Below are 24,961 nucleotides of genomic sequence, written 5' to 3'. Positions count from 1 at the left end.
GGAATTGCCAGTGGTGAAATTGCTTGTCAACATCTGTTAAATTCTAATAAAAAACAGTAGCATTATAAATTGAGCTTTGGATTTCACAGAATCACAGTGGGCTACAACTCAGATGGAGTAGAATATACTAATCATCAGTGATGCATTGTACTGTACAATTATAATCAAAACACTTCAAGTCATAAAACAATGAATTTTTAATGCTGGATTTCACAAAAACACTAAAGTTTTAAGCTGAAACAAACAAACAAAAAAATAAATAAATGTATTATGTCTGCATAAGCTTGAATAGTGGCACAGTTATCACTGCTGCTGTGGCAAGAATGCCCTGGGTTTGAATGCCAGCCTGGGCTGTTCTTGCATTGGGTTTGCATGTTCTCCCCATGAATGGGCTCTCTGCTTCCTCCTACAGTCCTGAAATATCTATATGGCACTAATTGAGGTTAATTGGTTTATTTAAGTTGCACTTAGTCCTAAATGTACATGTGCATCATTGTCTGTCCTTTCTTTCTCTGTTTTCCTGTGATGAACTGAAGATGACTAGTACAAATGAGATTCAGAAAAAAATTAGGCTTTCAAACTTATAGGTTGAGCCAAGTTTTGACTCGACGATGGTCCACCCTCAATGACGGATATTAATGTGGATGCAGAGGCTGAAACAAGTGGTGACAAGGATGAGAGTCATCTTCAATATTTAAGGTGGCCCAACTCTACTCTGATGATGTTTTAACTGATTTATTGCAAAACGTTTACCATTGAAAAATGTCATGATTCGCTCATTTAACCTCAACTTATGTCATGTACCATCATCGAAGTCAAAAAACTAACTTACAAATCCAATAAAATTATATTAATAAAGGGAGTGGAGGATTTAAGTTAACAACTTATGCATATCTCAATCAGGTGTTGTGTTGTCTTTCATGTTGTAATTAGTGGCTTACATTGCATCCGTTGGACCTTCATAAGTCTGTCTGCTTGGCAGGAAGCTAAAAAAATCGATTGCTTCAATGTTTTTTTGTAGCAAATTATCTGAAATCCTCGCTGTGTTCTTGACATATGGCTTTTTTTCCGCAGCTGTGTCATATAAGAGTAGAGTACCCCGAAGTACAAACAAGAATAAAAACAGAGAGAAATATACAAATAGTCCTACTTGGAGCACTTTAGCTATACTTGACAAAACTGTCTTGTAAATGTAGACTGTCAAACTGTCTACATCAGTTTGTTTAACCTCTCTGAATAACGTTTGTGGAATGTAGAATCAGTTCTATCCAGCTAAGAAATGTACTTGCATAAAAATAGAAAACAAATGGAAAAACCAACCGTGGCGTTCTGTTTTACACAAGAAAAAATTTGAATTAAGTTATTTTTAAAGCACCATCTGGCCGTCAGGTTTATGTATTTTTATTGCAAAATTCGGGGACATAGATTGAAATGTTGGTTGTCACATAAGCGTTTCTCTTATTTAGCAACAGTGAAGCACACCATGCGTATGGACTGCTGCACTCCCGTGGAGTTCTCCTGGAGGTTTCCCTGCAGTGTGCAGAGCTGCAGGGGAAGAACCCTGTGTTATTGATTGACAGTACTGGGTGGACTGGCTATAGGAGCTTTTCTTCTCTGCTGCATGCTGTCTGGATAAACAACGTTCTGCAAAGCATCTGTTTCATTAAGCCTGGTCGGATCAGGATACTCCTCCTGTTTTAATCTCGTTTTGTTTCTCTTCGTCTTTTATGAGTTTATGTCTGTTTCTGTCCAAACATATCTATTCACTTCTTGCATCTTTCTGCCTGTGCGCGCTCCCTCTCCCTCCTCCTCCTTCTCTCTCCTGCTGGCCAGACTGCTGCAGAGCTCACAGAAAAGAAGCATAGTGAGATATGGCGATGCATCATAATGCCTCAAACACCTTGTTATCACTCACTGGACCTCTTCTTCCTGATTCTCAACCACACGTTTGAGAAATGTAGCCTTTCTGAGAGAACTCTGTGAAACCAGCCGACTCTGTTAAACCACTAAGGACCATGTGTAAAAGACAGTAAGATGTCATGTTTGTACTACTGTGCTTTATACCAGCACTTAAAGGAACAGACCCATGGTGACACTCTTACTGTGACTCAGAGGAGGAGTGTTGCCCTCCAGTCAAACTACCTAGTGCATCTACACAAGGATCTCTCTGCCTTACTGCGTCTCTGGGGCATTTGTTCAGGGCTTTGTCCTCTGCTTGTCTCTGGTTCTAGTTGCACTTTGTTTCTGGTCCAACCGCATTACGGTTTTGATGTCCTCAAACAGGCTCCGAGGCAGACACAAGCGCTGCACTGCTCATCCCTTTTGTTGTATTCCACTCTCGTTTCTTTGCCATCGCGCCACATCAAAGACACAGAAGCATTCCCAACCTAATCTTCTGCAGGTTATCGCATAGAAAATCTTTTTTTTATATGTATACATACATTTGCAGACTCTTCTCTACAGATGAGATTTCACCCAGGTTTGCTCACTAAAAGCACAACGTATTTTCTGCGTTAATTTTCTGCAGCTTTTCAGTCTGGAGATGGCTTGGCTCGGATTTCAGCTCAAAATATTAAAAAATTTGATACAAAATTTGTTGAATGACAATTTGTTTTGTCTCATTCTGTTTTAATAATTTGAGCTGCAATTTGCTCAAACTGGTGTAATGTGTGACTGAGTATGTTGGACAGCATTTTATCATCAATACCTATTAATTTGTGTTTGCATGCTTTAGTAATGAAACAGTCTTCTTCATTTTTTGAGAGCTGTGTAGATGTCTTGTTTTTATTTTTTCCATTTTTAGAATAATAAATACCTTTATTTTAAGTATTTTTTCTTTAAAAACAGTATAAAATACAGTATTGCACATAATAAATCAATTGCACTTCTGTAAGGTACAGATAAACATCTAGTTCTTTCTAAATGCTACAATATAATTACTGAAAGAAACCAACCTGGCATTTACAAAAGTGAATCACACGTAACCTACAGAATGCAGCATGTTTAAGCTCGTGAAGATTGAACCCGTCATGTCTTGTTTGGAAGATGGTCGTGTTTTCCCTTGACACAATTTGGACACATTTCTTCTTCTTTGGGGCAGTGCTTTTGCCTTTCAATGTGATTTTGGTGGAACTGGTAACTTTATTTTGTTCTCTTTCAAAAACTGCGTTCCTAAAAGTATTAGCCTTGTTTGGTGCTAAACAACATATTTATACAAACAGGCCTGCGTCGGCATTGGATTCTCTTGAGTGAAAAGAACTATCATATTTGGCCTCTAAATACTTTAGCAGAATGATCCTTTATGTACCTTTTGTGTTTCAAATCAGGTAAAAGTTTTTCACATCCTATTAGATGCATCAACCTTTTGCAATGTTTGAAGCTGTACTTTTCAGTTTTGTTTCATATAGTGGCCCATGCCTATCTGTAATATAATTAATGCTTGCAATGGTTTCAATGAACCCCATGTAGAATACCTGCATGAGTTGCCTTTCAAATAGATTCCAGACACTTAAAATGGGGGAAAACTAAAAACTAAGAGGCTTTTGTAGTTCTTAAAAAGTGTTTCTTGAAAAATTTAGAAAATAGCCTGTGAAGTCCAAGGCTTGTAAAAAGCATGCAAGGCCTTGTGCCTACCACCCTGCATTGTAGGAGCCCTAGTTGTGATCAGAAGTGGAACATTCAGTCTTGTTCCATCGGTGTCAATGGCTGGAGCTGATATGAGACACTAAAGTGATACAATCACAGCGATTTTTCTCTTATTCCTCACATGTGCTAAAAGCAACTTTATTTCCTTTTTTTATGTATGTGGCATATACTGTATATAAATATGGACGCTTCTGACCCAAAGTTTACATACACTCATTGACGTTTTTGTCATATTAATTTTGGATTTTCAGTGGTTTTTTGAACTGATTTTACAAAGTGTAATGGTTACGTTTCAAAAAATTAAGAGTTGGCTGCACAAGTTTGAATTGATTTTGGATTCTGAAAGGGTCAAATTTATACATAATGTTAACATAATATTATGTTCTATATTATACTTTGAAAGAAAATTGTTGGGGTGGAAAAGAGTGAGAACATGAGGAGAGGAACCAGAGCTGCTCCGTAAACTGTTTTGACCCTCTTCAAAATAAGAGCATGGATGTAACTTTTAACTATTTAAAGTTTTCTTAACAGTTGATAACTAAAACTTCAATAAAGATCTTGAAATGTATCCAACTGAAAGGTTAAAAAAATCAAGTAAATTAGTAGTTTAGAATTTATCTGGAAAAATTCATTTAAGGGAAGCCACGTGTGCTAAACATTTTCAAAGTTATCAAAAGCACTAGGCAGAAAAAAAGGTCCACAGTACGTTTAAACTTGTGCATCAAATTAATGCTTTCATTAATTATTGGACCACCATTCCACCATGAATCCAGAAATTCAAATTCACCACTAAAAACACAAAATATTTGACGTTTAAGCAAATGATGACGATACAAACTGCTGATCTACAGTGCATTCTCGCATTTTTTTGGTGGTTTCAGTGACTCGGTGCACCATGAGTTTACTGAAAACTATATTTGATGGATTAAAAAGAAAGTACACACTTCTTTTTAAATGTAGTTGAACTACACAGCTCACCTTTTGCTTTAGTTCAAATAAATATAATTGTTTTCACCTTAAAGTGGATCTATATACTTTGATATATATATATATATATATATAGAAAAAAGTAGAGTGACATTTATTTTCCAATGTTATTAAGAAAATAAGTGGTATTTATTCATTATTTTCTCCAAAGTCATATGTTCTTTTGACACATTTTATCAATGAAAAGAAGGTTTACCACAGAAGTCCAAACAAACCTCTCCAGCGTTTCTCCTTTAGGTCTTTTGCTAATGAAAATACTCAGTCCATCATGTATTGTTGGTACAAGATGATCAAAAATTATTCTCTCCTGTTACTTCTGGAGATACGGAATCCTGAAAAGTATTAATTGTGCTTTGCAGTACAATGATATGCTGTTTATGTAGGCCTTGGTGCTTCAGCATTGAGTGATCAGCCTCTCCTGGAGACTCAGAGGGAAGAGAAAATCCCAACAGCTGAATAGAAATATGGCGGACATCTCTCCGTCAACATGAAACGGGAACAGGTCTACATCAGTAATAAAAAATAGAAGCCAGGAAACAGCGGCAAGTAAGCTCGTCTCCTCATCTTGCTGATCTTTGAATATGTTTCCCTGTTGTTGTTTCAGGAAATTAGGCAAAGTTATGACTTATTCCATTTTTGTTGGGCATGACTGTGTTAATTATCCATGCAGTCCACGCTTCTATCACTTCTACTGCCATTTAGGTATATCCAGAGGTCTTCATTAAAAGTGCCCAACAGGTCTATAAAATCCTTCAGGTTGTAAAAATCAAAGAATGTGAAGAAATTTAGATCCTTGCTTAAATCCTTTGTCAGTTTTAGGGTTCGGAGACGGTCGTGCAGCTCTCACAGGAACCAAAGTTTCCAGCGGGCATGCTTCTTGGATTCAGCTTTGGACTTGCGTTTTGGAGTGGAGGTGAAGGCCTCCTGGGGGTAAGGCAGGGGAGGGAAGTGGGAGTCCGTTGGAGGGCAAAGCCTTTTCATCAGTGGCTGTAGCTTGTCCTCCTGCAGCTTGAAGTCCAGTTCCACACTAAAGGAACAATAAAAGAGACAAAAAATCAGTGCAAACTGTAGGATGATGCCTTCATGGCTTTATCTCAAATAAAACCAACCCTAGGCCGTTTTTGAGCCTTGGGTTGTATTTAAGTAACTTCTTCACTGTAACAAATTAGCAGAATTGCTCTGAGTAATTAAATCAACAACCGATCACCCGAGCAGATTTATTAGAAATATCAAAGGTGCAGCTCATTAAATCGGGAATATTATGGAAAGTTAATTTATTTCAGCACTTCAATTCAGAAATAGAAACTCATAGACTCTTGACACCCCAAGTAATAAATTTTAAGCATCGATTTTTGTGATTATGGCTTCCAGCTAATGAAATCCCTAAATTGAGTTTTTGTTATTCTTTTTTTTTTTAAATAGATTTGAGTATATTATATTACATAAGAGAAATTTCCCCATTTCTGTGTGGCTTAATTACCTACACAGAAATGGGGGATGCTTACCTGACAGTTGTCCAGCGAATTTTCACTGCTGCCAAAGAGGATAAGCCCAATGCTCTTTTACCCAAAAAAGATGGCTGTTGGCAGGGGGTTTTGTGCAAACATATCAATGGAAAGTTAAGATGAAGGAAAAACTGTGGATAAAAAAGAGGTGCTCAACCAACACTGATAACTGCAACCTTTAGTGTAAAGCACACTTTAAGCAGCCCAGTGAGATTGACAAGATATGCCTTTTCAGGTTCTCATTAGCTGTCAGCCATAATCTTAATAATTTATGACAATAAAGACCTTAAATATATCACTTTTTATATAATAAATCTGGATAATATGTCTTATTTTTATATGGAGTTAAATGTACTTTTTGATGATTCATTATGATGCTCTTGTAAATGTCACATATAGACATACATGCTAATCTTTTAGTGGCATTGATATTTTGATACATATGTACTCCTCAAAATAGGAAAACATTTTCCCATTGCTTCAGTTGTTGCATGTATTAATGCATTTTTGGCTGCCATATTGCGCTTACATCCATATTATTAACCTTTTCTCACTTGACCTCTGCAGCTCATCTGTCACACCAGCGCTTAGCCTGGAGAAATGCCCTGGGTTTTCATTTGCTTTGTTATTATAAAATAGCAAAGGAACCAAACGCGTCTAGTTTTGATTGCACCATTCAGGGTATTTCTACTGCTGTCTCAGATTGGTGGAGCAAGAAGAATGTCTCGTCAGTATCTTCCCGTATCAAGCAGTTGGTCACAGGGCAGAATGCTGAAATGCAAATGATTTGTTTTGCTGAATTCTGTGGATGGTGTTGTGATTCCTCAAAATATTTCGAAAGATGATGGAAAATGTTAGCGATTTAATATGTTGGGATTTGCTGGGCACAAAGCGCAGAGCTGTGTCCTTCTTAGCAGTCCGTCACATTTCCCCCAAAGCCCTGGGGAATTTATCCGGGGCCATCATTGTAATCCGACGCCCACACACATCTGACCACTAGGTTCTGCTAAAAGTAAAACTCAGATTACAGCCACAGCTGTGGCAAGTGTGGGGGCTTTAATCTGCTAAAGCTATCTCCAGTCACTACCTGAGTCGGACTTGCTGGGGGGTGACAGACTGAGTTACATAACAGCTGCAGGGTGACTGCTCTGGTTTTGATTTAAATGCAGTACATCCATTATCATTTTCAGTTAAAGTTTTCATAATCAACATTGATGCATCTACCATTGATTAGAGCAGGCATAAATGTGGGCGTTTGACAATGAGCAGATTGAATGTTAATTTCTTGAGCTTGCACTCAGCACTTTGCTTTTGTTTGACTCAGGCCAGCTTTAATCAATACATCACTGGCTGGTAATTACATTGGTGTAAATTCACATTTGCCATCTGTGTGTATTTGTCCATCCACATTTGAAAGTATGTGAACAGATTCAGGTTGTATTGGAACACAGAAAAAAATGGACCAGTATAGTCTTGACATAAAAATTAAGTGGAATGTTAGTCTCTCTCTGTAATAGGAACAATCTAGTTCTTTACTTCAAATGAGCAACTCACCACTTTTTGCTTCACATTTTTCAGGGTTATAATAATTATCTAACTTTTCTAAACTTTTATACAAACTTCACTTAGAGAACTTAAGTACTGAAACAATTGGGGTGGTAATTTGTAGAAAATGAAATGATTGAAAGTGCAAGATGGTATACAGACTTTTCAGTCCATTGTCTTATTATTTAAACCATTGAATGAACTCTGGTGGAGCATCATCCGGAATATTAAATATGATACAAAGGTCAGAAATAAACTAGCTCTTGCAGTTTAAAAAGAATAATCAAAAATTCAATCAATGAGTCTCTCCCCAAATGTAAAAGTGAGCTGTCAATGAGGCAATAGAATGAGAATTTCATTTAGCTTTTTTAAAATAAATTTTTCTTGTCTGTTAGTGGCTTTACAGCATTTCCATATAACATCAGTAAAGCAAAACAAGTACTGGTGCACATCTCATTAATCAGACAGATTATTATACCTATAAAAAGACCTTTTTATGCAGGGTAAGTCTTTTTGATTTAACACTATATAGGGAATAAACTTCTGTTGATCTTAATGTGGTAGTGGACCGTTATGCAGTGAGCCTTATCTGCCCTGCCACCATGGAAACGAGCAGTTTCACTTAATAAATAAAAATAACAATTGTTAGCTAGTGCAAATATTTCTGTTTCAAAAGACTGTTTTCATTTGTATTATCTTGGTCAGAATAGCCATCATTAATTACAAAATAGCGACTTTGTATTCCTAAGTATATTAATCAATTTCAAACAAATGGCTCAAACAAAGTTTTAGCCCTGCCAGTCACACCCACAGCTTGTGTTAAAGGGATAACTCAGACATGAGTGCTCCTTTAAAGTGTATAACTTGACGTCTAAGCTCAGTACATCTCAATTTCCATTTAATTTCAGTTGACGTTTTTGACATTTGTCACTAAAGCTGCAGGATATATATATCAGATGAGTGCCACAGTTCAAACGTACACAGTGTTAAAAGATTTTGGGTAGATATACAAACACCAGACTGAAACAACCTGATTTCACATACAAAGAGTAAACATTCATTACATATATGGACAGATGATCAAGGTCTTGTTCCTACTCGAGGCTTTTTGAAAGACCAAATGGTCTTGCATAAAAAGATTGTGTCACAATGATATGTGTGCCTCAGAGAATGGTCTGACAGCGCCAGTTATTACATACAAAAACGGAAATAATGATGCTGGGGTTTATTTGCATTTCATAAAATCTGTCACATATCTGCATGCAGCAAAAAGTCCCTTGAAGAATAGTCCTGGTGGGATTTGTTGTTTTTTTTGTTTTTTTTACAAATGTGTAAGAGCATATGTTGTTAGGAAGCATATACTATAAGGATATTGGTGTCTGTTTGCAAACATTTCAGTTTTAATATTAAAAGTATTTTAACAACATAATGAGGCCAAATTTAACCCAGTTTCTTAAGCAAATCATTACATTTTAGTTTTGTTTCTTTTTTTGATATTTTTTTGGTATGGATTTTTTTTACACAATATACTGTACATAAAAACAGTTCAAACAAAGTAGGTTGGTTACCAAGTTAAATTATTTTACTGACATGTGTTGAAGCAGAGACGCATCTAAATGTTGCAGGGCACCTACCCTTGAGGGCCAGTATTTGAAAATCTCTGTTTGAGTAATGGAGCCTATGCATGACTTTAAATTGTATCGGCGTGTACTGCCATGCATGTTTCAGATGTTTCTTTGCTTAGAGAGACACCTGATTCAGATGATTGCAGTTCAGTAAAAACCTTTTAATCAGCCATCAATTGAAATCAGGTGTTCTGAAGTGGGGAAGCACCTAATACATGCAAAGCAGTTTGCCTTAAGCCTAGGGTTGGAAAAGACAACATTAAAGAATAAGGTGATATCCCGAAAAAACCCGGTTGCATTTCTTCCCAGATTTGAATATCCCTGCAAGTTCATCCCAAGGTCAGACTATGCAATTCTTGGAAAAATAACAAACTAAGAAAAAAGTAAGAGTTTCTCCACACAGTTTCCAAACTCTCAACAGTCAGACAGCCAGGAAGAGACAGCACAAGTCTGCCATTTTTAACGCCTTTTTTCTTGTTTTGAAAGAAAGCCTGAGTGTGCAAAGTTGCAACTGAACAAACCACTTGAGACTTAAATAGATGGCCAAGATCAAGGGTTATTTTTCATCTCCATTCTGTTGGCCTTTTTCCTGTCTTTGAGATAAATGCATGCATTGATATATTTGAAAATCAAAAGTTAATATACAAAATATATGCTTTACATATGAAGATTAATGTGAATTCTAAGTGGAAAGAAATCACCAAAAAGGGGAAATTGAACATATGTCAATCTGAAAAACTAATAAACCCAAAAGTATAACCTGGTCTCGAAAAGGCCTAATATAGAAATATTTATTAGTTCCTTTGACGTTTAGACCTCAGCGTATCCCAATGAAAGTCTTGTAAGCCTTGCCATGTTACTGAGTTTTGCTGAAAGCAAAAATGGAAAGGTTGTTGGCATTTTCGTGTCCCTCCCTGCAGTGGTTTGTTAGATCAGAACAAATGGAAGAAAGCACTTTGGACCCTGAAGCTTTAAATTCTCTCTCTGACATTCTCTCCTTGTTCTCATCACGTCCCTTCTTTCTCACATTTCTATGCATTTAAACAGAAAATCCTCGCAATTCTCGATGTTTCTTTCACTACCACTTGAATAATGTTTGTTTCTTGACATCTTTTATCCTCATGCGGCTACACATTCTCCCCTTGTCGATCCTTTGTGTACTCTTATCTCTCGGCGGTGCTCGATTGTCCACACTGTCCCTTCACGCTATTTGTCCTGTCAAGAATTGCTCTTGTATCCATAGCAACCAGCTTGCCCACCATGTTGGAAAACATAATGCTTCAACAAAAAGAGATGTCCTCCTCTAAGTGAGTTGTGCAACAGAACAACCTTGATCAGTAACATCCATAATTTACATGTTGGTTGTGATCTTCAGCTTTCTGCAAATTAATTTTCCTAAAGCTTTGAACAATAGGCTGAATTTTGAAACATTTTTAAAACCTATTTCCTTTGATGATTTTCTAATAATTTTTTTGTCCCTGTGCTGTTCAGTGTTTTTCAAAGAATTGTTGACATTGGATAATTAGTCAATTATTGTGCCTTGAGTCAAAATTAAAAATAAGATGAGGAGGCAAAAAACAGAATTGTGCTCATGGGAAGCAACTCTAATTTAGTGAAAAACATTGGTACTCACTGAATAGAATGTCCTGAATCGACTTTCCTAATCACTGCCACTTAAGAGTAATGTGCTTTGCCAAAGCATTTACAACCACTGAATTTTACTATATGCTATACTTAAACTTCAGTTGTTTTTTTGGGGGGGGGTTGTCTTTTGTTTTTATCCCTGGACCTCCGTAACCACTTTCTATCACAACCAGCAAATCAAAATACTGCAACAAATGGCAGTCATTATTAAACACAACTGTAGGATTTAGATATGACAAGAAATACAAGAAAACATAACACAATAAATACTTGAATTTTGTACCATCTGAATATTTAGTTAGGCATACAAATACTTGTCAATATCCATTGTAGGTATTATTATATTTGTTTTAATATTTGTTTTAATTTAATTTTACTTTTAAAGAGATCTAATTGTTGATTACGTTAATAGGATTTATCTGAAGTACAAAATAGGTATATGTGTTTCATTGTAATTGTATTTTTTATGTTTGTTAAAATATTACCAATAATGTCTTCCAATATCACAATTACATAGTCGTATTACTTAATTTCCTGTCAACTATTAACAATTCTCAACACATAAACATGGTGGACTGCACCATCAGCAGGCATAGCAAGTAATCTGGGGGAAACCCTGCATAGGGCAAATAAATCTCAAAATAAGTGCAGCTGTTTTTTGAAGACCTCTGAATATTGTTGGACAACATTAGTGAGTGAACAGCATCATGAAGGCGAGGAACATATGGACAATTCAGAGATAAAAAGTGGGGAAGTTTTTAAAAAAGGGTTAGGTAATAAAAGAATATCCCAAGGTTTTATGGGAAAATTGAGCTAAATAGAGGGCAACCCTGGGAGATAATGTTAAAACAAGGATGGAGATTCACCTTCAACAGGGCAATAACTTTCAGCTGTGATCACAGTAAAACTTCCTGAATACAAATGCACACTATACTATTCATTTCTGAACAGTTGAACTGTATTTACTAAATAGATGACTTTTTAAGACAATTTGTTGCAGGGGATGAGATTAAAGGGGCTTAATACATCAAAACACTACATTTTTGTCATTTTCCTTCAGCTGCACAATTTCTTCATGTTTTTTTATCTCATAAAGTTTCAGTCAATTTTACTTTTATGTCTTGTGTGTGACAAAATATTAAAGTTAAAAGAATATAAAGGCATAGGACCTCACTGTTTGATCTGGACGCTAGCCCATACCTGTAGAGTGTGAAGTAAATGGGATTATTCTTCCTCTCAGATTTATTCCTCCTTTGCGACTTCTTTTGTATTTTTACTTCTCCCCTCGGCATTCTGGGGTTGTATCAACCAAGAAGTTTGTCTTAATCTTATCCTGGTTCAATGTCACCTACATTTCATTTATTCATCACTTTCATTTGAACTCACACTTTTTGATTAGCAGGACATCTGGATACTAACTAAGATAAAGGAAGAAAAAAAACAGAGATGGGATGAATGAATTTGAGACGATTAAAATGAGCAGAAGCATTTCTGCTTGACCAGCTCATGCTCAAGCATGCATGAGTTTCTTGACAAGAAACTCAAGCAACTCATGCATTCTGTTTTGAAGTGCAAGCCCTTAGACAAACAGCATCATTAATCTGGCTGCTGTTATGCTAAGCGTTTGTTTAGATTATACCATATTCTCTTGGACAAATTGATTATTTTAAAAGACTGGACAGTTGAGTCCTGACTGAGCTGTGGGAAAATGATTTATGGACCCTTATGTTTCCTGGAGTCGTCAGACCGAGTTCAGCATAATAGCACTGACATGCACACAAATACAGCTTAAACCAACACTAAGGGTGCATGTTGCACTGGCATAGTGGGCCATGGCAGACTGATCTGATCATAAAGTGGATTTTTTTTATTGCATATAAGTTCTGCTACTTCTATAGGTCATGGGTTCCGTCCATAATAGTTCAACATGCATGTTTTAATAGATGGGTGAAATGTCTTTGTACTGAATGATTCCAGGAAGTGTTCCCATGTTCAGAAAGTGTCTATTGTGACAGACTGATGCCGGCTTTTAATGTAGCACTGCCTGAGAGCTGGAAGAGCACAAACATTCAGTTTGATTTTCAACTGTGTGATTTGTCCATGGATATTTCTCCAGATTACCTGAACTTTTTGGATATCATATACCAAAAAACATAAATAATAGATAATAGATTTATTTTACCAAATTTTTACACAATTTCCATTTGCCAGAACGATGTGCATCTTAAGCAGAAACATAATCTGTTTCTGTTTATTTGGGGTTCTCCTACCATTGTTGCTTTCATTCAACCTTTTGAGGATGCATTAAAACCTCCAATATTTTAAACATTTGAGTATGCATTCAGCTTATTTTTAAGTGTTTAACATCTTGTTTAAGAGCAGTAGTCTCAAAGTGCGATCGGTGCGATCACTGTTTTGAAAATCAAAACTTTTACCACATATTTACAAAGGATCATGTTAAAACTAGACTTCAGTGGTACAAGAGGTTGCTAAAGACAAGAAAATCCTGCTAGACGCCGTTGACAGCTATTCTTCCCACATACCAGAGCTGCATCCTATTTATTTCTGTGCCTCTGCTTCCTATCCTGTGTTCTTCCACCTCCAGAGAGGTTGTTTTCATGGAGATCTGAGTAATTAGATTGCTGTTTAATCCCTCTGCCTCTGTGAATACAACTGCTATATTTGATTCTGTGTCCAATCAAAGCTATTAACCATGTCGAGTGAGTGTCTTCAAGATGAACTGGGGTCAATGTAACAAATTTCAAACGGCTCTGTGGGAAATTTCTGCCCTTTATCAAGCGGAAACCTTGCCAAGCGCTGACAAGGTTTTGTCAAAAAATGAGCCTCGTTATGTGCAGAGTTTTCTGTTTTTCATCTCTCCTTCCAAAAAATGTAGCTTTTCAATTGATTGGTGCAGTTTTTGAAGATGATGTGGATTTCTCAGGTTTGCAGGTTATTTCACGTGTGACATTTTCTCTGAAATCTTTATATGATGTAGAGGCAAAAAATAAGTGTTGTGAATTACAACTTATGCATAATATTTATTGGATCTTGAAAATTTGAAGTCTTTATAAATATTTGATCCAATGAAATCAAACATTTCATTGGATCAAATAAAGTTTCAGCCATTATGAGCTTTTCACAACTATAGGATTTTTCAGCATATAGAAGTAGAAGTTTAGCCAGAGGCATATCAGTTGCTGATTAAAGAAAGAATTGACATGGTTATTGAATAGGTAAGTTCATTTTTAATGTATTCACCTGTAACCCTTTAACTTAATCATATCCTTTTAATTAGTGCCCTGTCTGTGTAATTCATGTCAAATGCCATCATTCATCTACACTCAGCTCGTCTCACTGATGCCAAGCTGCCTTTAGGGCACCTTTCTCATGCTGTCGTCCCCGCGATGGTTTGGGGCACCTGCAGAGATTGTAAAAACACATCAAGATAATGTGGAATTCCTCCGACTCGAACATCAGAAGACACACAGCTGTACTGTGCATCTCGACTGAAGTTTAGCCAGAGGCTCATCAGTTATGGAGAGAGTTTGAGATATAATATGATTTAAATGGTTCTTCATTCAGACTGCATGGAGTGGCAGTGACCATTAACTAAGGCTTTGATAGCTTCTTACCCTCTTGCAGCTTAAGGATCTCATTTTTTGTTTCTCATCTTTACCTCACGTTTGTTTTTGTTTTTCTTTTTTTTCTTTCTTTTTGACCGCTTGCCACTGGCACATGTTCTTCTCAGCTTGTGTCAAAATTTCCTATGAATTCTTGAGAAAGTCAGACTAGAGCCAGGCACTTGGACTCTCACAGTGCTGTTATGTGTTCATTGAATGTCTGTCAAATCTCTTTGTTAGATATCTCAAAGCTAGAGATACTTTTTTTGTAAAGGTTTAGTAAATTGCAGCAGTAATTGTAAAATCTGTTGCTGCTATAAAATTGGGTTTAAATATTATTTGAAAAGAAAGTATGAAATACTTATTTTCAGATTGAAAACTTCTTTAGGATATCATGCTAGCTAATTTACATGGTTTTTGCAAAATCAGCGGTCTCCATGTGTAATTTCATAGAAAATATACAGTACAGACCAAAAGTTTGGACACACCTTTTAATTCAATGAGTTTTTTTTATTTTCATGACTATTGACATTGTAGATTCACACTGAAGGCATCAAAACTATGAATAACACGTGGAAATATGCACTAAACAAAAAAGTGTAAAACAACTGAAAATACCCCTTATATTCTAGTTTCTTCAAAGTAGCAACCTTTTGCTGTGATTACTACTTTGCACACACTCTGCATTTTCTTGATGAGCTTCAAGAGGTAGTCACCTGAAATGGTTTTCACTTCATAGGTGTGCCCTGTCAGGTTAATAAGTGGGATTTCTTGCCTTATAAATAGTCATGAAAATAAAGAAAACCCATTGAATTAGAAGGTGTGTCCAAACTTTTGGTCTGTACTGTAGATCCTCACTCGAACACTGATATTTAAAAGTCAAAAGCTAAATTCACTCAATTTAGCCTTCCTGTTGTCAGCTGAAAATTTTGCTCTCATGTAATTGAAAATTACATTGGATAGCTTCAAACATGTCCATGCTTCCCCCAATCATATTATAATCCCCTCACTGATATTGTAAATAGGATTTTTCCACATTATCTGCTTCCACACTGAAGAGTGGTGTTGTAAGTGTGACCTAGCAGTGTTTATGTAGGCTGAATTCGCTGTTCATAAAAATATAAGATTCCAACCAATCGGTCACCACTCAAGCCCATTTCAGCTAAATTTAATAATTATTGATTTCCGTATGTGCATCTGTAACTAGAAATGGAAAAACACTGCCTGGGAACCATTCAATCAAATGTCAAGAGTCAGTTTTCTATCTTGAATTTTTAAAAGAAATAATTATAAGCTGCTTGTTCACTAGAAATAAACATTTTTGCTCTGATGCTGTGAAAAAGCAAACTATTTTAGACTGACTGAAGAGCCAGCACTAGAACTAAAACCACTCTTGTGATAAGACCAGTACAATAACGAGATGTTACTTTTATTCTTGATTTACTAATGGCTTTGTACTTATGTCTTTACAGCTTATAAAATTAGCTTACTGGAGGCTGAGCATAGTTTTTGAGTTGGCATGGCAACTGCACCCACCAATAAAATTTTATGATGTTTGACATTAATTAATTTAACCTTTCACAGCCCCATGTTCACTCAATTTTCTTGCATGTGACCTCTCTGTATTTCAGCCACGCACCCTTTTGTCCTGCTAACTGCACACCTGCTTGGCACCAGTCAGTGAATAAAATGGCCTGAGGGGATAATTGGACAGTTGGCTAAAGATGTATAGGTTTTGAGAGAAATGGTGCTGTGTAAACGTCCCATGCTCACTCAGCGCTAATGAGCAGCAATTCACATTAGCCTTGCCTCCATTGCTGCTTCCCCTCTGCTCATCCTAACCCTGTTTTACTCCTCTGCTCGCTCTCAAGGAGAGAAAGGACAGGTTACATGTGGATCTTTTTGTCTTTGAAGATGAATGACCACTCACCTGTAAATAATGCATGCGCTGTTCCGGCATGTGTCACAGTTGGCTGTGTCCTGTCCAGTTCGATAGGAGAGTCTGGGGGGAAGATGAGAGTCGTGAATGAGTAATTACAGGACTTGTTAAGCTGCCGCCTCACACCTTTCCTTTCTCATCTTATTTGTCATCTTTCTTTAGGGAGCCTGGGGTAAATGAGGGTGACGATTAGTTCCTTTGCCCTCCTCAGTGGCCTCTGCCCAGTAGAAAGTGCACACAGTCATCCATTAGCTGTGGGTCATTGTATGGAGGCCTATCAGGTCAAATGGCAACTAAAGCAAGGTTGATATTTGCATCTAAAGTTTTAAGTTTTAAGCAAGGACTTAAAGTTTGTAACATTGCAAATATAGCACATTGCTTTTGACATAAAATGGAAAGAAAAAATGGCTTTGAATAGGTAATATAGTGTTTTAAATTTTAGCAATCTAAAATTATTAATTTTCTCTTATGTGCTGCTCATTTTCTTTTCCTGCTTTCCTTTGTTGACCTTTTTATGTATTTGTTGCTAAATAATCTTCCCATTGATTATTCTATTTGGTGCAGAGCAATGTCTTAAAGGAGCTGAATGAGTTATTACTTGTAAATTCAGAATCATTTAGGTCCTCTAAGTAAACTAAAGACATATAGTTTTAGACTTCAGCCCGCTTGCTTTTATGCTTCCTGTCTTGGTTTCATTGTGTTGTATAAACCATTAATCATTAATGTGACATAAAGTAATGATCTTTACTGTGCACATACACTGCTCAAAAAAATAAAGGGAACACTCAAATAACACATCCTAGATCTGAATGAAAGAAATATTCTCATTGAATACTTTGTTCTGTTCAAAGTTGAATGTGCTGACAACAAAATCACACAAAAATCATCAATGGAAATCAAATTTATTAACCAATGGAGGCCTGGATTTGGAGCCACACACAAAATTAAAGTGAAATAACACTACACGCTGATCCAACTTTAATGTAATGTCCTTAAAACAAGTCAAAATGAGGCTCAGTATTGTGTGTGGCCTCCACGTGCCTGTATGACCTCCCTACAACGCCTGGGCATGCTCCTGATGAGGTGGCGGATGGTCTCCTGAGGGATCTCCTCCCAGACCTGGACTAAAGCATCCGCCAACTCCTGGACAGTCTGTGGTGCAACGTGACGTTGGTGGATGGAGCGAGACATGATGTCCCAGATGTGCTCAATCGGATTCAGGTCTGGGGAACGGGCTGGCCAGTCCATAGCTTCAATGCCTTCATCTTGCAGGAACTGCTGACACACTCCAGCCACATGAGGTCTAGCATTGTCCTGCATTAGGAGGAACCCAGGGCCAACCGCACCAGCATATGGTCTCACAAGGGGTCTGAGGATCTCATCTTGGTACCTAATGGCAGTCAGGCTACCTCTGGTGAGCACATGGAGGGCTGTGCGGCCCTCCAAAGAAATGCCACCCCACACCATTACTGACCCACTGCCAAACCGGTCATGCTGAAGGATGTTGCAGGCAGCAGACCGCTCTCCACGGCGTCTCCAGACTCTGTCACGTCTGTCACATGTGCTCAGTGTGAACCTGCTTTCATCTGTGAAGAGCACAAGGCGCCAGTGGCGAATTTGCCAATCCTGGTGTTCTCTGGCAAATGCCAAGCGTCCTGCACGGTGTTGGGCTGTGAGCACAACCCCCATCTGTGGACGTCGGGCCCTCATACCATCCTCATGGAGTCGGTTTCTAACCGTTTGTGCAGACACATGCACATTTGTGGCCTGCTGGAGGTCATTTTGCAGGGCTCTGGCAGTGCTCCTCCTGTTCCTTCTTGCACAAAGGCGGAGGTAGCGGTCCTGCTGCTGGGTTGTTGCCCTCCTACGGCCTCCTCCACGTCTCCTGGTGTACTGGCCTGTCTCCTGGTAGCGCCTCCAGCCTCTGGACACTACGCTGACAGACACAGCAAACCTTCTTGCCACAGCTCGCATTGATGTGCCATCCTGGATGAGCTGCACTACCTGAGCCACTTGTGTGGGTTGTGGAGTCCGTCTCATGCTACCACGAGTGTGAAAGCACCACCAACATTCAAAACTGACCAAAACATCAGCCAGACAGCATAGGTACTGAGAAGTGGTCTGTGGTCCCAACTGCAGAACCACTCCTTTATTGAGTGTGTCTTGCTAATTGCCAATAATTTCCATCTGTTGCCTATTCCATTTGCACAACAGCAGGTGAAATTGATTGTCAATCAGTGTTGCTTCCTAAGTGGACAGTTTGATTTCACAGAAGTTTGATTTACTTGGAGTTATATTGTGTTGTTTAAGTGTTCCCTTTATTCTTTTGAGCAGTGTATATTGATTGGTTAGAAAATACAAAAGCATCTTTAAATCCCTTTACTGTCATGACGACATGTTGAATATCATTCAAAATGTATTTCATCCATTCAGTTAAAAAAGCAGCAGAATCCCTGCCTGTTTGTGGTTCTTTTTGTAGTGGTAGTCACTGCTAGCCAAAAAGTTAGTGTTGCCTCATTCCTTGTTGTATAGACATAGTTTGTTAGACAGACATGAACTGTGAAAATGTTCTTTTACATATTTTAGGTTTTTGAGTTGTTTGTGTGTATTTACCTCAGCCTTGAAATTTTTTTCCTCTCAGCACAAGCAACAAAAGTTGTTGAAGACCAAGGTATTGGCTCAACTCCATTATTCTTGTGTATATATATATATATATATATATATATATATATATATATATATATATATAATTGATAATACCTCTGAATATGGCTCTTAGGGTCTGCAGTGGATATTCACTGGATTTAATGTATTATAGGCAACAACTAACAAAAATTGCATTCCAAGCCATCATTTCCATTATGTCCAAATTGATATCACAATAATGATATATTGTCCAGCACTTATGTAAGACTTCATGCTTTGTTATAAACTCTACATTCTCCATCAGACTCTCTTTCAAGCATGAGTCATCAGAGGTGCACACAGTTGGTACTAATGTTGCTATACTACCAAAGAAATGACAGCTTGCGATTTCACAATAGCCGTCAAAATAAATGTCGGGTTTCTTTCTTTTTTTTTTTATTGTTCCCTTACAACTGAAGGGTTTATTATAATATAGAAATCATAAAATCCCATGAACAGAGTCAGTGTGGCTGCTGCTGACAATATTTGTTGGATAACATTACTAATGCAGCTAACAACAACAGCTGGCCTTTAAAATGAAGATTGTTGCGAGTTTGTCTAGACTTGAAGGAATATCCATGCAGCTGAAGTTTATAATTTATATTTAGTTTGTTCTACTCAGGCCAGCATGTTGGCGCTTATCTCTGGTGCCATGTGATGACAAATGAAGTTATGAGGCAATCATATGGGCGAGACACAGACGGTAACAACTGTGAACAGTCAACAATGAAGTGAACACACATGCCTTTGGGCTGTGGAAGACAGGAAACTGTTACAACATCTTGGAATAAAGACAGAGATGTGCAAATAAACGAGGCTCATTTGTTTAGATGGATTTAAACATTTATTGTTGAAAGTCACATTCTCAAACAGAAGCTGCAGTAAATGCTGCCATGTTATTCCTTTCAGCGAGGATATTTTGGATTCCCTAATAAATATCTGCTGCATGGCAGAAACAACACCTCAGCTCTGTCACCACTGCACTTGTCACGCTGCCCATCGGTTGCAGCACCTATAAAAATTAAGCTCCCACCATAAATTCCTCCTTTTTATCTACTGCACTGACTCTTGTTCAGACAGGGGAGAGAGATGCTGACAATAATATCGTAAGAGATTCAGGTAATTGCAAACAGAACATTTCCACTGCGGATTATTTGTGTATAAAATGTAATTAATTGGCTTTCCAAGTTTATATTTTAGAGCAGCGTGAAAGGTCGTAAACTTCCCACTCGGTGAGCCAATCAATAAGCAGCCGTCTGCATGGCCAACTGGATTGAATCATCTGAACAGCTTCACAGTATTCTCTCAGACCTTCTCAGTGTCTTCCTACTCTTTGCTCTTGGCCAACTGATAAGAGGAAATAAGAGACCAGGGCTCATTTTGGCAGGCGTCCCCTGGGAAGAGTGAAGCCGAAAGTGCCATTAAGTGTATTTTTATACACCCTCCACCCTTGGTGGCGACCAGGAGAGCTTTCTCAAAGGTCACTGTGTGGGTGGCTGTCCAGCAGTGAGAAAACAAGCACACATACAGAGTGCTAATAGACAGGTTAGCAACAAGTCCCAGAGAAAGTAATTAATTGGCTCTAGTCTGCCAACACTCTTATAACACAGCAATGTGCCCAAGCTGTGCAGTATGGATCCAACATATTTATATTAGATCGCTTTGCAGCCATAATGCTACTTAGTGTTTTCATATCTAGGAATAGCATTTAGTCAGCTAATTTGTCTTTGATTGGCTCTGAACAATCATCAGCAGGTCAAATAAAAAAAATATTTTTTTCCCCTGGTTTTCACAAGAAAAGTTAAATGAAATAACACAATCGTTGGTCTGTAAATTAGCCAACATTGTATACTTGGATGTAATTTTTTAGTTTATTAAAATCAAGTTTGAAACATATTCTTTGATGGCATAAACTTGTAGTTTCTTCATTTTCTTTTGAAATCAAAACTACTCCTGCCAAGGAACCTAATTTTTCCTCAATGCTTGTTATTATGGGAAAAAAAGATTAATCAAAACCAATGAGCCAGACCTTAAAACTGTAGTAAAGATTAAAATGTAGGTAATATAATCCTTTTAAAGGCATTCACTTTTAAATTCATAAAATATAATCTCCCACCCTCCCTAACAAGCGACTTATGTATTTATTTTATTTTTTTTAGAATTATTCCATTTGCTCCAGGTAAGTTCAAAACCACTTTTTTTTACCCCAAAGAGAAATTAAATGCAAGAACAATTTTGAGTAGCAGTCAATCTTACAACAAATCTAAAGATGACTCTGCAGATTGTTGCTGCATGACATTCTCCCGCTTGTCATGACATGCTAACAGATCAATCTCCTGGCAGCAGAGATAGTATTCCATGGTTGCATGTTTCTGGATGACACTTCCTTCTCCTCTCTCTCCTCCTTGGTCTTTCTCTGCATCCATGAAGCCTCCTTTTCAACTCATCTGGTATTCAGCATCATAGTTAAGATATTTAGATGCTAATCAGCTATTCCCAGTTGTAAAAACAATACCTTGTTGCCACAGTTACCCATCATAACAACTGCCTGAAAGTGAAGAAGTATGCACAAAAATCCTTCAGTCGCACATCATCCAAAACCAGAGGGAACAATTCTCCAAAAAAGCAATCCCTCAACCAAAATATTTTGAACAAAAGTTAGCAAAAAGTACATAGTCCAATATACAGCTACCATGAGGGTGGCAATTCTAGAAAGTTATTGAAAATAAGTTGTAGGAAACTTGGAAGAAGTCTTTTTTGGTACTCCACACCAGTTACACTCACCCAAAAATAGACATGCTGACATACCTCAAAATATTTGAAACATGGTAGCCTATAGCTCAGAACTCTATCCTAAAAAAATAAAACTGAAAATAACATTAAAACTTCTTCAAATTCAACTTATTTTTGAGGCAGAGCTTCCTTTTTTCTCATCCTTATTTTTTTTTTTAAATACATTTTTTATTTAGGGCCTTTTGTTATTTTTCCCTGAAGTCATATAGATCAGCAAGAACAGAGCACTTTGTAGTTTTACTCAAGGTGGCAGGAACAACAACAAATTTCTTTCTGTCCAGGCTACACCATGCTGTACAAGGACTCAAGTGTAGAACTCCTAGTTCTACATTGATCTCTCCCACTCATATTTCTAGAATACCACACAAGAAAAGCATTGTGTCCAGAATATGCTTCAACTGCAAGTTGCAAGAACTCCTATATCAGAATAACATCATGTACCTCTTGGAGACAGAACAAATTTCTCTGTTGTTGATGTTGAGTGTGTATTGAGCTATGCAGGGGGAAAAAATCACATTCATTAGAACCATATAGTAATGAGCCTGTAATACATACTTATGTTTAATTTATTGTTGTATATTTTAGCTTAATATTGCAGATATTTCACAAATGGCAGGTATCAAGAGCTGAATTTAGTCAAGGACTCAATATACAGATAATTTGAAAATGCCTCTGAGCTGACATGTTGCATTAGATTAGGTCATTTCTGAGTTAGGAAGCTGTTTAATAGACATAACTGCAACCATTCACCTTGAGCATATAGGTGGCTCCACCTTTTGTATTGCTTACAATAATAGGTAAATAATAATAGGTAATAGAAAAATGAAGGATGAAGCTATGTTAATAGTGCAGATCTTTATTTTTTCATGACTCACTTAATCTCCACATTACAATAATGGAAACATGTACAAGAAGAAAACTGTTCCTGCATAGATGGAAATGGGTTATTTTTTCCCTGAATGGATTACAAGGGGGATTATGCTGCTCACTGACTCCAACAGAAGACAGGTTTTAGTGATTAATCGTCAGAAACATAGTGTGTTTTTTTGCCTACTTCTGAACATATGGTGTTAATAAACAGCAGCAACAAATTTAAGTTACTAAAACCTTCTCTTCCCCACCTGTCACTAGAGGCACATCTGATAAGGCAGATGTGCCGTGCAACTCTGAAGATGGATTGCCGTTCTACACATCATGTCTGTTTACTTTTCACTCATAGCACTTTTTTATGAGTTGGGTGATAAGAGGATTAGAGTTACCTTATTTGAGATTGGAGGAAGATAATTGACTTTTTAAGATGGTATGAACTCCCATCTTTGCCTCCCTCATGCCATGTTTTATAATTTAACCCTCATCTCATCAGTCATGTTCTGACTAAAACTAGTCATCAGACATTTCTGAGTTATGAGAAATAGAAATGTGTCATATTTTGGCATATTTTCCTCCAAACTTTGATGCAGTGCTGTTGAAAGCAGATAAGAATCTGAGAATCTGAGCTGTTGCATTTGGCTCAACAAATCGTCCTTTTTGTTTGCCGGGTCACTTTGGACGGACTGTCTATTTCGGCAGATCCGATACTATCTGCTGCCCTTTTGTATAAACTCCACATCCATTGGACAGTAATGGCTTTTTCACAGTCTGGACCTTTTGCTGAGTACTCACACATTCTAGATAAACATTTGAGAGTGCGGCTGGATAAGGTTGGACGTAATTTGCTGTCAAGTGGGGTGTTTTTCCAAAGAAATGGAATAAAAGAAAAGTGATGTTTCCAAATAATGTGTATTTTTCTCCTTCTAAACATGAAAATTAGCATTCTTACTTATTCAAAAGGAAACGTGTCACCATACATCACATAAATCCCTGAGGACAATTTAGAGAGACCAATTAACCCAACAAACCTTTTTTTGAACTTCAGGGGGAAGGTGGTGTATCCAGAGAGAACACGACTTTCATAGGAACAACATGCAAACTCCATGCAGAAAGACCCAGTCTGGGATTCGAACCCAGGACCTTCTTGCTGCTGTAAACGGTGCTACCAACTGCTCCACAGTTTAGCCCAAGTCTCATTTAATATTTGAATGAATCTTGTTATTTTATGAAGGCCTCAACAGTTTGCTATAGAACAATAAAAATAAAGGACATGTATTTGGCTGAGTATTTAATTATATTGGGTTCTTAATCATCTCGCATATCACGGTTTAACCAATCATCTGAAAATGGAAAGAGCACAGTATGACTGACGAGACAAGTCATGACCGTCCATCTAAACTGACCAAGAATGTGGAATACGTTGCTTTTTGAACTTTTTGGCTTATGTTCAGCTGAAAACTAAAATGGTGCAGTATCCTAAACACACCATCCCCACTGTTACATTTGGTGGTGGTATCTTCATGCGTCATCGACCTGGATGAGGTTTAGGCCAGAGAAACAATGGATTGAATTAGATCAAAAGTGAATTAGACCCACTTAAAGTCCAGACCTAAATGTAATTGAAAACCTGTGGCAAGGTATGACGATTGCTGAACTCTGGCACTATTTGTCTAGTCTGACCGAGCTTGAAGATTTGTAAAAGAAGATTAGACAGAAATTTTCATCTAGACATTTTGTATGTTTGTTTATATAACATCCTAATAAACAAATGTATGGCTTTGAGATGAATGGGCATTGAATTCAATTAAAATACATTGAGGTTTGTGGTTTTAACATAATATAATATTTTTCAAGGCATCTGCAAGTATTTTCTGCAGCAGCTACAGAATATCTGGAGGGAAATTATCATTCAAAATGTCATTACATTATCAAAGCACTGCAAGGCATGTCTGTAAAAACTGAAAAAAATTGTTGCAGTGTGGTTTAGTAGCACACTTTGCCAATGAGCAAAAAATAGGATTAGCTTTGATCACAAATGCTGACTTTACCCTCTGACCTCCAGCCCTTTAACACAGTTCGAATTGAACAATTAATTACACT

General features: G+C 37.4%; 2 protein-coding genes across 5 annotated transcripts in view; one reads left to right on the top strand and one right to left on the bottom strand.

Moving 5' to 3' along the window:
* Positions 1 to 24,961, top strand: part of dock1 (dedicator of cytokinesis 1) — a 213,098-nt gene that overhangs the window by 86,804 nt on the left and 101,333 nt on the right. The gene's annotated exons all lie outside the window — the stretch shown is intronic.
* Positions 3,759 to 24,961, bottom strand: part of insyn2a (inhibitory synaptic factor 2A) — a 37,724-nt gene continuing 16,521 nt past the window's right edge. For 2 of the 3 annotated variants that reach the window (XM_032573883.1, XM_032573884.1), the window contains 2 exons: positions 16,505 to 16,576; positions 3,759 to 5,659 (listed from right to left, as the gene is read on the bottom strand). In XM_032573883.1, the coding sequence (XP_032429774.1) occupies positions 5,476 to 5,659; positions 16,505 to 16,576 (256 nt within the window). In that variant the 3' untranslated portion in view covers positions 3,759 to 5,475. The remainder of the gene's footprint in view (positions 5,660 to 16,504; positions 16,577 to 24,961) is intronic. The other variant, XM_032573885.1, reaches the window with a different exon arrangement.

The sequence above is a fragment of the Xiphophorus hellerii genome, chromosome 10, assembly GCF_003331165.1.
Source record: "Xiphophorus hellerii strain 12219 chromosome 10, Xiphophorus_hellerii-4.1, whole genome shotgun sequence".
Classification (NCBI taxonomy): Eukaryota; Metazoa; Chordata; class Actinopteri; order Cyprinodontiformes; family Poeciliidae; genus Xiphophorus; species Xiphophorus hellerii.
The sequence above is the reverse complement of the archived record's forward strand: the minus strand, read 5'-3'. Positions and strand labels throughout refer to the sequence as shown.